This window comes from Typopeltis vanoorti, chromosome 14 (genome assembly GCF_054136105.1).
Source record: "Typopeltis vanoorti isolate ZY-2024b chromosome 14, IOZ_Tvanoo_1.0, whole genome shotgun sequence".
Lineage (NCBI taxonomy): Eukaryota > Metazoa > Arthropoda > Arachnida > Uropygi > Thelyphonidae > Typopeltis > Typopeltis vanoorti.
The window spans coordinates 52267673-52282000 of record NC_143562.1 but is presented as its reverse complement, the minus strand read 5'-3'; the positions used below and the strand labels follow the sequence as shown (position 1 = coordinate 52282000).

The following is a 14328-nucleotide window of genomic DNA, read 5'->3' as shown; positions in this document are numbered from 1 at the left end:
TTACGCTGGTACGGGCACCTGGTCAGAATGCCACAAGAGAGGCTCCCTCAGCAGGCCCTCTTTGCCAAGCCAGAGGGTGGGAGGCCACGTGGAAGGCCAAGGACTCGCTGGATAGACTATATCCAAAACCTTGGGTGGACACGTTTGGGAATCCCACCAGAACACCTGAGCTTGGTGGCAGAGGATCGTGACCATTGGAAGTTCCTCTTGCAGCTTTTGCCCCCACAACCCAATTAGGAAGAGTGGGGCCTTGAAGATGTATGTATGTATATTGATTAAATATAAAAACAAGTTAAACATTGCTTACCTTAATGAGACTTGAGTCGCATTAAGGTAACATTTGTGAATGGGTGCGAAAATTAAGGATGTAAGTGAGAATATTAGAGCACAAAAGCAGAGAGTGAAAGAAATGATAGTCGTGGCAGGAACGAATGATTTGAAAGGAGATAAATTTGATATGAGAGAGGACTTAGGAATTATTAGAGGTAGCGAAAGAAAAGAGTGACAGAGTTAGGATAGTGAGTCTGTTGCACGGTATAACAGAGAAGAGTTTAGAAGGAGGGCCATAATCGCAAATGACTTTATGCGCAGGTTATGCAGACGGTGTGGTGTGGAGTTTGTGGACGTGAGGAGTGAGTTTGATGGGCGAAAGGATTTGTACAAGATCTTCAAGGCTTGCATTTTGAATGGATTTGGTGTGCAAAGACTAGAAAAAGTGTTAGTGAATGAAGTGAAAGTGGATGTGCAAAATCAGTTAAACTAGAACGATTAAGGGGGGGGGGGATATGCAGACACCAGTGAGGCAGTTGAGTGTAAGAATGTATATAATGTGCCCGAGCCAATACGAAGGACAAGAAATCAGAATGGGATAGTTAGTATAACACATCAAGATAAGGGTGGAACAAATGGACCTCTGCATTTCATGTATACTAATGCCAAGAGTATTAGGAACAAGAAGGAAGAATTTTTGGCCTTGGTCTGTTCTTCCTTGCCACAGGTTATTGGCATTAGTGAAACAATGGCTGACAGAAGATGATATAGTTAGTGGGATAGGAGTGTTATTAATGATAGTTGATGAACTGCAGCCAAGGAGAATAGAAGTTGTATTGGAGGATAGTGAAAAGAGCTCATTTGAGGCTATTTGGTGTGATATTGAGACTAGCAGAACAAAATATACAGTTGGGTGCTGCTATAGACCAGGTGATGGAATAGATGGTAGAGATAGTATGCATAACATTGATTGGAAGGAGGACAGGACACATGTGAGGAAGGAACTGGATTTTATTCAGTTATTAAGGGATTACTATCTGACACAGTATGTAATGGAAAATACTAGGGGTTCAAGAGTTCTTGACCTAGTAATAGCATCGGAGAATTTGACTATAATGAATATGACCATGTTGCCACCTATTGGTGAGAGTGATCATAAGCCACCAGGGAAGTTGGCTAATTGTGTGAAATTTTCGATTAAGACAGGGTGCATGTGGAATTACCGTGCTGGCAAGTATGACAAGCTTAGGAGATTGCTTGGTTCAGTGCCATGGCATGTAAAACTGCAAGGGCTGGATGTTGATAGTGCATGGGAAGTGGTCAAGGAGCATTTGCAGGAAGTTATGGCTGATTGTATACCTAGAGTCTGAGTAAAGGTAGAGTTGAGCAACTCAAGCTTAATGGATGAATAACACCATTAAGCTTGAGTTGCAAAAAAAGAAAAAACTGGAGGAAATTTAAGGAGAAAGGTGACCCGCAGGCACACGAACGGTATAAAGTGCAGACCAGAAGGGTAACGAGTGTGGTAAGAAAAGCAAAAGCGGATTATGAAGAAAATTAGCCAAGCAAGCTAAAGAGAATCCCAATGTACACGGCAGAATGATTTTAAGGAATGCCGATGGTAGGGAAGTCACTGAATTAGTCGATATAGTGGAATTACTGAGTGAGCACTTTTCAAGAGTATATCATCCAGGTGGTGACATTGAAGGAATGAAGGAATCATTAGTTTATATGGGAATTGTGGTGAATGAAGTGGAGGTGAATAGTCTATTACAGAACATTAATGTGAATACATCTGTGGGATTGGATGGTATACCAGCTCGGGTCTTACATGAAGCGGCTAAAGAATTGTCAGTGCCCTAGACCATATTGTTTAATCTGAGTCTCGGGTCTCGTTTAGTCCCAAAGGGGTGGAAAGAGGGGAAAATAGTTCCACTGCATAAAGGAGGAGCCAAGCCTACTGTTGCAAATTACCGACCAATCAGCATATCAGAAGTCGTTAAGGTCTTGGAGAAAGTAGTCAAGGGAAAAATACAGGAATGGATTGATGAAAATGAGATACTGTATGGGGGACAGCATGGTTTTGTGAAGGGTAGATCATGCCTCAGTAACTTGCTCAGGTTTTATAACACAGTGATGGCTGAACTGGATAAGGGTAATGGGTTTACAGTGATACTGCTGGACCTGGCTAAGGCCTTTGACAGGATATCACATGGAATTCTAATCCGTAAACTGCAACATATGGGAATGGATATAGGCAGTGGTGAGCTATAAGGAGCTCGCGCGAGCCTTTTGTTAAATTTTTCTCAAATTTGCGAGCCCCTTGTTCTTCTTGTTTAATAATCTTGTAGAACTAGAAAATACCACCATGGAATGTATACATGTTACTAGAATTGCTACTTTAAATTCACATGGATTTTCTGATAACTATTTAAAAAATCATGTCATTGCATTTTGTTCTGATGGAGCTAGTGTAATGTTGGGAAACAAATCAGGTGTTGCAATCAAACTTCTACAAAGATTTCCCAACATTGTGATTTGGCATTGCGTAGCTCATCATTTACACTTAGCATTAGATGATTCAATAAAAAACATTCGATAAAAGAAATAAATCATTTTGAAATATTTATGGATAAATTACCGTATTTACCGGCACATAAGACGCACTTTTTTTCTTTGAAAATAGGTCTGAAAAACAGGGTGCGTCTTATACGCCGATACTCAGTTTTTTATTACTTTCATTTCTGGAAATTTTCTGTGTTCCAAGTTACACGATTTCTTTATTGCTTCCTTGTGGTGTGTGTGAGAGCATTCCAGTTACATAGAGCAGTGTTTCTCAAACTTCAGACATCCACATTCATATGACTGGTGTGGTATTAACAGAAGATCGTGCTACTAAATCACAAAGACAGGCCAACAGTTGAGTTGAAATGCTAATTCTCTTCAACCTAATTCCTTATATAATATCTGAAACACATTCACTATATATTTCTTCGTTTTAACACGTTCACTCAAACAAAACCATATGTTGCACCAGCAATATGGTTTTGCTTGAGTCATACAGCATTTTCTGTGGGAGGGAGACATACGATTCATTAGTTAGTACCGTTTTTATCCCAGTTGTCTCTAATTGCACTGTTTGTTGAGAAACATATTGCACAGCCTGCAGATGTCTCTGTATCTTATTCAGTGATACAATAAGAACAGTGTTTGATTTCGAACTTCATGGATACATTGAATTTTATTCTATGCGTTAATGATGCATAGCCAAAAATTGCCACGGACCCTCTGAAGACCTTTCACGTATCCCCAGGGGTACGTGTACCACAGTTTAAGAAACACTGACGTAGAGTTCAGTGAATGCACATGTGCTGTTATCGACGATCACAGCCGTGTCCTGTTTGTTTAAACTTTCTAATTGTTGTCGCAGTTGTGAACGGTGATAAATTTCTGCCGTTAAATTTTCTCTAAATTTCTTGGCAAATTATGGCTGAAAAACGTTGGCATTGTTACAATATTGCATACAAGGTACGTGTGATTGCGTATGCTAAAGAACATGGAAACAGGGCTGCAGAGAGGCATTTTTGACCCCCCCCCAAAAAAACTGAGAAAATGATAAGAACATGGCGGAATCAGGAAGAAGATTTAAAAAAAGCAACTCACAATAAACATAACCTACGCAGCGGAACTGTAAAATGGCCAGAACGTGAGGCAGAACTGAATACTTGGATTTTAGACCACAGAAAAATGGGACTTTCAGTGTCTACAAAAATGATTATTCATCAAGCGAAAGCCGCTAACAGAGCGATTGCCAACTTTACTGGATCAACATCATGGTGTTCAAGATTCATGAAGAGAAACCAGCTATGTATGCAGACTAAAACAAAAATATCACAAAAGATGCCAGCTGAATATGAAGAAAAAATGATTAAATTTCATCGATTCATCATTAACGCAAGGAAACGAGAAAATTTTGAACTTGCGCAAATATGAAACATGGACGAGGTTCTGCTGACTTTTGATGTGCCCTCAAACAAAACTGTAGATTCCAAGGGCACTAAAAGTGTTACTATTAAAACTTCGGGACATGGAAAAACTCACTACATGGTTGTTTTATCCTGCTGTGCTGATGGGACAAAATTGCATTTTAAAAGGAAGACGCTACCCAAAGAAAACTGCGTTACCGGCCAGGATGTATATATACGTCCAAGTTTCCATGGATGCCAAGTACATATTAAAATTGTAATACCATTGATATTACGTTGAAATATATGATGGATATCAAGCGTATGAGGATGCATATTTGATTCATAATGGTAAAGGAGTGTTTGTACATGTTCATGCAAAAGGCTGGCTGGATGGAGGAGAAATGAAGTTATGGATAAATAAAATTTGGTCTAGGCACCCTGGCGGACTGTTGAAGAAGCCTGCCATGCTAGAATGGGATCGGTTTTGTTCTCACCGAACAGACGATGCTACAAATAAACTCAAGGAATTGAAAACTCAGTTAGCTGTGATTCCAGGAGGTATAACTAGTCAGCTTCAACCTTTAGATGTCTGTATTAATAAACCATTTAAGGGATTTATGAAGGAGAAGTGGAACAGCTGGATGCAATCTTCAGATTTTGAGGTTATGCCATCAGGAAGGCCTAGCATTTCGCAAGTTTGTGAGTGGGCCAAAGCTTCATGGGATGCTGTGAAAACTGAGACAGTGGTTAAATCATTTAAGAAGTGTGGAATTAGTAATGCACTGAATGGTACAGAGGACAATTTGTTGTATGAGGACTCGGATTCTGACTTAGAAGAGGTTAAGTGTCTCTTCATTTAGCTCTGGAGATGAATTTCTGGGTTTTGACGATTAAAAAGTGGGTACTCTTTCCTAGTTACATTACGTATTTGTTGAAAGTAGACCTACTTATTACTTTATATTTGAAATACTGTAAATTCATTATAATATTCAGTGATGAAATTTTTTGCCTAAAAAATGTGTACAAAAATGGGGGTCGTCCTATATGCCAGCGTGTCTTATATGCCAGCAAATACGGTATATGCTTTTTATCATCATCACCAAAAAATCAACGAGAATTAAACACGATTGCAAAAGACCTTGGTATTGAAATTTTAAAGATCGGCCATGTGTTTGGACCATGATGGGCAGCTTGCAGTTTACGAATGCTCTTGCTTTGTGGCAAAATTACCCAGCTTTATGCAAGCATTTTGTCGAACGATAAATATAAGGGCTTTTTAAACCAACTTCTCAATTTGGAATTTTTAAAAGATCTAGCATTAACGATTGATATCCTACAGGAATTATCATATCTGTCAGAAGCTCTACAAAGTCGTAATATAAGTATTATAAGGGCTACTCGACGATGCAAGCCCTTAGTTAAAATTTCCATAGCTCACCACTGGATATAGGGTTGGTGAGATGGATAGGAGGGTGGTTGATGGAGAGATATCAGAGAGTAGTTTAGTCAGGAGTAGAGTCCAAAAGACGGCCTGTGACTAGTGGTGTGCCATAGGATTCTGTTCTTGGACCATTGCTGTTTAATTTGTTCATTAACGATATAGGGAAGGATCTGAGAGGAACGGTTCATTTGTTCGCTGATGATGCAAAGTTGGGTAGGGCAATAGTGAATGCAGAAGATGTCAAAATTTTGCAGGATGATTTGGATAGATTGGAGGTCTGGGCTAAGGAGAATGGATGTCAATTTCTTCTTCCTTTCCAGGCTTATAGGCCAAGTGGCCTGTTCTAGACTCAATTCCATCTTTTTAAGGGTCTTTCTATGCATCTAGTACTACCTTTTGGGTGGTAATTTAGAATTTGTTTAGGTATTCTGCTTCTATTCATTCTTAGTATGTGTTCTTTCCATTTTTCTCTATAGCAAATCACTGTTTCATTTAGGGAGATTGTAATTCCAAGTTTTTTTCTGATTTTGCTGCTTTTCATTTTGTCCATTATTGTGACTCCTTCAGTTCTGCGCAGAAATTTCATTTTGGATGATTCAATTCTTCTTTCATCTGCTTTTTTTATTGTCCATATCTCACTGCCATAAAGTAAGGTTGGTTTATCAACTGTATTGTAGATTCTTATTCGTGTGTGTTTTTGTACATAATTGGGTTTAAAAATGTTATTTATAATGCCTGTTACTTTTAAAAAGTTTGATATCTTTGGTTCTATATCAGCTTCATTTTCATATGACATTGCACAACCTAAATATTTGAATGTATTTAATTGCTCTATTATTTTGTTTATTATTACAATTTTGCTTCTTATTGGATTAGCACCTTTGAAGGCCATGACTTTTGTTTTGTCTGTTGATATTTCCATACCATATGTTTTTATCAGATTATTTAGACTGCATAATGATTTTTGTAGTTCATCTTCATTATTTCCAAGGATTATTTGGTCATCATCAAAAAGAAGAGTAGTTAATCTGGTGTTATGGTTTATCTTGAATCCTCCTTCATTAGTTATCTTCCATTCTTTTATATATATATTAAATAAAACTGGTGAGAGAGAGAGAGGGCAACCCTGACACACTCCTTGATTTATTGGTTTCCAGCTTGATGTTGAATTATTGTACTTCACAGATATTTTATTATCTTGATATATGTTATATAAGGCTCTAAAGAGTTGGTTTGGTATTTCATATTCTTCTAGGATTTCCCATAGTTTTTCTCTGATAATTTTATCAAATGCTTTGGTGTAATCTATAAAAGCTAAGTGTGTTTCTATGTTCATTTCTCTGTGTTTTTCGATTAATAATTTTAACGTAAATGCAGAATCAAGACCTGCCTTTTCTGAATCCATTTTGCTCTTCCATTAATTTTGGGTTAATTTCCATTGGATTGAAATTGGATTAATTTCCATTAATGCTAAGATTTTTGCATATACTTTATAACAGGTACTAAGTAAGCTGATTCCAATAATTGTTACAATCAGATTTATGTCCTTTTTTGTAGATGGGAATAACTATTGCTTTGGTCCAATCTTGTGGGCATTTTCCTTCTTTCCAGATCATATTATAAAAGTTAAGTAACCTGAGTGAGAATTCAAGTCCTGCATATTTGATAAGTTCCAACGTTTATATTGTCTTCTCCTGGAGCCTTTTCTGTTTTGCTTTGGGTTAATGCTTCTGTTAATTCTTCTAGAGTGATGTTTTCCAAGTTATCAGAGATGTTTACAAAGGGTAGTTTTCTGTTTTGAATGTTTTCATCATACCACAGATCTTGGTAGTGATTTTGCCATGTTTCTATTTTAATGGCATTAATATCTGCTTTTTCTCTAGTTTCATTGCTTAGATCTTTGAGGATTTTATATGCATTAGGTCTTTTGAGCATACAGTCTCTCTCTAATTTTGTTACAAAATTGTTCCATCTGTTTCTGTTTATTCTCCTGCATGCTGCTTTTGCTATTGCTTTTTTTCTGTTGTATTCGATTTTTGATTCTATTGTTTTTAGGCCAGTTTTTTATGCTTTTCTCTTTTCTTCAATAATGCATTTAATTTCATCATCCCGGTCCCTAAGGTCTCTTTTTCTTTGTTCCTAAACTTTCTTTTGCAGCTTTTGTCATTATGGTTTTTAAGTTTGACCATTCTTCTTCTATATTCTGATTTTGTTTTATACTTGTCATCCAGTTCTTTATTCTTTTTTGGTACAAGTCTTTAATACTACTGTCGTCCAAAAGTCTAACTTTGAAAGATTCAAAATTTCTATTTTCCTTGTGCTTTTTTGTTGTTTTCCATCTTGGTTCCCATTTTATTTTTCCAATTAAAGGGTAATGATCTGATTCTATTTCAGATCCTCTGTATACTCTTGTATCTACAATTCTGGCATTTTGATATTGCTGATAACGTAATCAATAATGCTTCTTGTGTCTCTTGCTTCCCAGGTGTATCTATGGATGTCTTTATGTTTGAAGAAGGTGTTCATTATTTTAAGGTTATTGCTTATAGTAAAATCTCTTAATCTATTTCCATTTCTATTACAGTTAAGTTCTCTGATCCCTATGTTTGGTTTATATCGTTTATTGCCAATTCTTGCATTGAGATCTCCTATTACCAAAATGTGATCCTTAGGATTGGTCTTATTTAATATGTTCTGCAGTTGGGTGTCAAAGTTTTCTGAGTCCTCCTCTTTTCCTTCTTCAGGTGCATAAGTTCCAATTACTGTCATATAGCCTCTGTCTATTTTAATTCTCATTTCTATTATTCTATCGCTCCAAAAGTTGTAATGGATTAAATTGTTTCTAAGAGATTTATGTAGAAAGATCATCACAGCAGATTAAGCTCTCTCATCTGCTTTTACCCCACTGTATATATATAGATATAATTTTCAGTTTCGTCTGTTCCTCTCTGCTTTTTTTTTTTTAGATTCTGTAATTACTGCTATTTTTACATTTCTTTCTTCTAGTGCTTGGTCTAGTTCTATGATTTTGTGGTGGATACTTCTCACATTCCAGGTGGCTATATTCCAATAGGTGTATTTCTACTTTTTTTTTGTTTTCGATAATGTTCTTCTCGAATCCTTATTCCAAGCCGGTTCATTACCAAAAAAGTCTGTCCATTTACTATCTTCATGAGTCTTTTTAGTGGGTTAAAATTTTGACTGAGAGGGTTACTGGCTTGGTGATGGGGCTGCCATTTTGAGACCTTCAAGCTTGCCTTAAGTGGTAGGAGAGAATGTTAAAGAGAAGACATAGAGATAGAAATAGAATGACCCATAGCCCTCGATTACTCTAATAGCATTAGGGTCGTGAGTTACAAGAGTTGGGCGAGGAATGCCATATAGGAAAGATTAAAGAGCAGGGGGCCTACCTCAAAGAAGAGGGAAGAGAGAGAGAGAGAGAGAATAGACCCAGCTAGGGGACCATGGAAAAGCCACTTCCCTTGCTACCAAGATGATAGCCCCCTGTGGCCCTGTTGGTCCACGAGTCCTTATTCAACATATTTGGACCACCCTGCCATATCTGGTGGGCTCCCCTATCCGCCACCCAGGGGATGCACTCTCTAGAGGTTACGGGGTCTTCCGAGAGATGGACGTCAATTTAATGTGGCAAAATGTAAGGTTATACATTTTGGGGTGAAAAGATTAGCAGCAGTACATCACATTGGTGGAACCATATACTCCAGGAGATTGATGAGGCTAGGGATTTGGGAGTGTTGGTGGATAGGGAGTTGAAGTTTAGGGGGCACATTGCAAAAGTGGCTAAATCAGCTCATCAAATCACTTGGATGTTGAAGAATACTTTGACGAGCAGAGACAAGCAAGTTATTGTTACTCTGTATCGAGCCTTGATAAGACCCCATCTCGACTACTGTGCCCAGATTTGGTCATCTAGGTTTCTTCTTGATGGGGAGGAGGCTGAGAGGATCCAGAGGCAAGTGACCAAGATGATAGCAGGTCTATGGAATAAACCTTATGAGAACAGGTTGAAGATTTGTGGGTTGCAAAAATTGGTTGATAGGCGGAAAAGGGGAGATATGATTGAAACATTCAAATTGCTGAAGGATTTCTATAGGATTAATTCAGAGGATATTTTTGAGAACAGGATTGGTGGTGGGAGGACTAGGGGACATCCATGGAAGCTGGGCAAGATGTGGTTAGTAACGGTGTTAGAGTTAGGTTTTTTACTTTTAGAGTGGTAAATGAGTGGAATAAGCTGCCGGAGTCTGTTGGGTGCTATGACAGTGAATTAGTTCAAGGCAAAGCATGATAGATACTGTGTGAATGTCGAATAGTTGTGATGGACATGATGTTTAGGGCCTCCCCTCAATGAGTCTAAGGACTCCTTGGAGTTGCCCATAATAATAATAATAATAAAAATCTCCTTAAGAACATCATGAGAGAGTTCTTCGGTGCATCTCTTAACTATTTGCTTTGACTGAGCAATTTCGTCTACTTTCCTTTCAATATTTTTATCACCAAGACATCTTGCAAATATTTGGAGACAAGGCCTTAACAATTTCTTCTCCATCAGAGAAAGATTTCCATTTTTTGGCTAACACTAAAGCAATTTTGTAGGATTCTTCTCTCATTGCCAAACTTTCATGACTTCTTTTAACAAACTTATTTTGTCTTCTGTTAATTTCTTTCTTTATCTAAATCACATTCTCTCTGTAACTCAGACCTAAGCACTAGCTTCAGTTTTCTTTCTATTTCAATCTGATGTGTTTTATAGTGTCTATTATGATCATGCCTTTTATTACATGAGAAAGTGTTTCATAAACAATGTACAACAGTTTTCCTGATGGATTTTCTATAAATTAGAACTCATTTTCCCACTGTTCACTGAATTCACATTTACTATCACCTTCTGTTTTTCTTTTGCACCGTGTGTTTAACCGAATGTAAAAATAAGGCTTAATTTTCAAAAAAGTACAAAACTGCAAATGTTCAAAAAGGACAAACAAAGCAGACTCCATAGTACACGAGCATCAATTGTAAATTGACTGACAAAAACCTGTGACACACCACTGTTGCTAACACTTGGCACCTCAGGAGCGGGCTTTCTGTATATTACAAAAGACAGGTTACCATTGCGTAGGTATGTTACCAACGTGTCTAGAAAGGCTAAACTATTATTGCTTGCCTTTTCCGTAGTAAACTGAATTTCAGGGTGAAGACTATTGAGATGAAAGTCTAATGTGTCTGGGCCATGAGGTCAAATAAAGAACAACATCATCCACATATCTTCTTCTCTTATGCTGCCTCCACAATGCCCTTTTTCTCTGTATCGCATGCTTAATCTCTTTATTCATCCATCTCACACCTACCTTAGAGTGAGCCAAGCACTGCGGACACAATTTGAAGAGCTCCTGATTCAGATAAGTTTTACTAGGAATAATTAAGTGTATATGCGTAATTATTTGAGTAAGAGCGGTTGTAAATGTTGTACGTTACCGGTATTATTAGTGTGGGGGATTTTTCTTGCCTAAACTAAATTACGAAATCGTTATTATTAGACCTAGTAACCTGCAGAAAGAAAAAAAATGGCGGCGGCATTGTCATTCCACGATTTTAATTTAGATTTCAGTCGTTTCGTTAAGTGTGAGGTCTGTTATATGTATTCCTTCCATTACATAAATGATTTGTGGATGTTTAGTGCGGATGGAAGAAGGGTGTGTGCGAAGTGTGACCTGAACGAGGAGCTGATGAATGCAAATAAGAAATTGATGACAGAAAGTGTTAGTACCGATTGTGTCATGAGTGCATGCTTGAAAGAGAGGCAAAAAAATGTTAAAAAATCAGGAAAAAAGAAAAAGAGCAATTTGAAAACCGTAACGGATGTTAAAAGGGACGAAAGTGAGGCAGAAAGAAACGAAATTGAGTAGAAATGGTGTGATGCAGAAATCGCAAGTGAAATAAATTGAAAGAATAAATGATAGCGAAAGTTGGACGCATGTTGGATCGAAAGTACTGAAACAAAGAAAGATGAATGACAGTAAAAGTGAGAAGAATGATAGCGAAAGTTGGACGCATGTTAGTCCAAAAGTACAGAAACAAAGAAAGATAAATGAGAGCGAAAGTGAGAAGAATGATAGTGAAAGGTCTATCTCTGTGTCAGGTGTTGTGGTTAAGTTGTTGGAGAAGCTTATGAGAACTAGGATCCAGAGTTGGGTTGACAACAATGGTATAATCTTTGATGGACAGCATGGATTTGCTAAAGGGAGGTCATGTTTTAGTAATCTACTTACTTATTACAATAAAGTGACTGCTTCCTTGGACAGAGGAGAAGGATACAAAGAAAGATGAATGACAGTAAAAGTGAGAAGAATGATAGCGAAACTTGGACGCATGTTAGTCCGAAAGTACGGAAACAGTAATATACTTGGATTTCGCAAAAGCTTTTGATAGAGTACCTCATGATAAATTGACAGTCAAACTACAGCAGATGGGGTTGGATATTAGATTAGTGCATTGGATTGGAAACTGGCTATCTGATAGGTATCAACAAGTTGTGTATGGGGGTGCAATATCCAGTAAAAGGAAAGTCACTAGTGGAGTGCCTCAGGGATCTGTTTTAGGGCCATTACTATTTAACTTGTATATTAATGATATTGGCGAAGATTTGGATGGAGATATTCAGTTGTTTGCAGATGATGCAAAGTTGGGACAAACCATAAAGAGTAGTGAAGATGTTGTGGCCTTGCAAGAAGACTTGAATAAATTGAGTGATTGGGCAAGTAAATGGGGATGTGAGTTCAATGTTGCAAAATGTAAGGTTTTAAAATTTGGAAAACAAAGATGGGATGCAGAATTTATGCTTGGTGAGAATATATTGTTGGAAGTAGAGGAAATAAGAGATCTGGGGGTGATAGTGGATAAGGATCTAAAATTTAGGGGACACATTGCAAAAATTGTGAAGACAACACAAAGACTTCTGGGAATGATGTGGGGGACACTGACATGTAGAAGAAGGGAGATTCTTGTTCCATTGTATAAGGCTTTGATTAGGCCACACATGGACTATTGTGCCAAGATTTGGTCACTGGGTTTTCAGAAGGATGAAGAGATGTTGGAAAGGGTCCAAAGGCGACTGACTAAGGTAGTTTCTGACCTCTGGAATGTTGACTATGAGGAAAGATTGAGAAGATGTAATTTGCAGAGTCTAGTGGCGAGAAGGAAGAGGGGAGATATGATAGTGACCTACAAGTTGGTAAGGGGTTGTTATAAGATCAATGGTGGAGAAGTTCTATAGAGAATAGTGGGAGATCAGGAGAGAACCAGAGGTAATCCCTGGAAACTGTATAAAGAGGGTGTGAGTAGGGGAGTGAGAGGCAGGTTTTTTTCGTGCAGAGTTGTGAATGATTGGAATGCCTTGCCTGAGGGTGTAATGTCTGCAGGGAGTTTGAGTGTGTTTAAGACACGGTATGATGAGATGTGTGTGTGATAAAAGGACCTCCCAAGATGAGTCTTGGCTCCATGAGGTCTTGTTTAATAATAATATCAGGTAGAAGGTTTGAGAGAAGCTGAGTAAAGACCTTGTTTTACAAAATATTCCATAACAAATTGGCAAGGGAGCTGAGAGGGGAGAACCCATAGAATCCATTTATAAACTATTTGTTTATAAATTTGTGCTTCACAAATTTTTTATCACATCAGTTGTGAAAACATATTGGATATACAGCACACCTACATTTTTTTTCAACTATACACTTATGGCAAACTTTGGTCACAGAACTAATATATTTCCAATTTAATTCATCTGAAATTTTGAGAGCATGAAAGCATTGGAAACAAACAACTTTTGCCATACAAATTTTATTATGTGGCTGTATATTTTTTCCTCTACAAACAGGTACAAAATAACTATATGTGACTAATAAAATTTAATCAGGTTCAAGAGTTTCACTAGAATGAATTAGAAATTAGAAAATTTCTAGCATAAGATAATTACCAGCAGTTACACATCAGTTATATCTTAATATAAATTAACATAATTTCATGAAAAATAAATAAGGATACATACCTTGTAGCAACACACTGACCAGGATATCGCCAGCTCTTAAAGACCAAAGCAAAAGCACCTTCCTAGAATTTAAAAAAAGTCATCACTGAAATTTAATAAGTAAATGTGCAAAATTTTATATGTGTATGAAACATGATTTTTTTAAAAATAGTAATGTCTTGAGTGATAATAAATAATACAATAAATCCAGTAACTTGTATAACCTGCAAATAACTGATGTAAAGTGAAATTGACTTTGGTTAGCATATAATCTGCTATCAAAGTTAATTCTATTCCTATACCAAATAAAAGTATGGTATACATTTTAAAATATGATTACATTTTAATTTGAATATGAAATCCCATTAAAATTTACTAATTCTGTTTGTGTGCTTGCACCAACAGAATTCACAATTTTAGCATTTTAATCCCCATCCTAATTTCCTAGTTTAAGTGATTAAAAACAGAAATATACAAGTATAGATCTCAACTTATGTAATTTCAGAAAACTGAACACCCATTGTTTCTATAAAGGAACTAAAATTAAAATGAATCCTTAAAATAAATATTTTAAGGACATAAGGCATATTAATTTTATGGATCCA

The 14328-nt window shown here is 37.0% G+C and overlaps 1 protein-coding gene across 3 annotated transcripts in view; it reads right to left on the bottom strand.

Annotated features, from left to right (window-relative positions):
- The window catches only part of LOC150099476 (glutamine--fructose-6-phosphate aminotransferase [isomerizing] 2-like), a 256437-nt gene that overhangs the window by 152040 nt on the left and 90069 nt on the right, over positions 1-14328 (bottom strand). For all 3 annotated transcript variants that reach the window (XM_090404433.1, XM_090404434.1, XM_090404435.1), the window contains exon 7: positions 13745-13806. In XM_090404433.1, coding sequence (XP_090260559.1) covers positions 13745-13806 — 62 coding nt within the window. The remainder of the gene's footprint in view (positions 1-13744; positions 13807-14328) is intronic.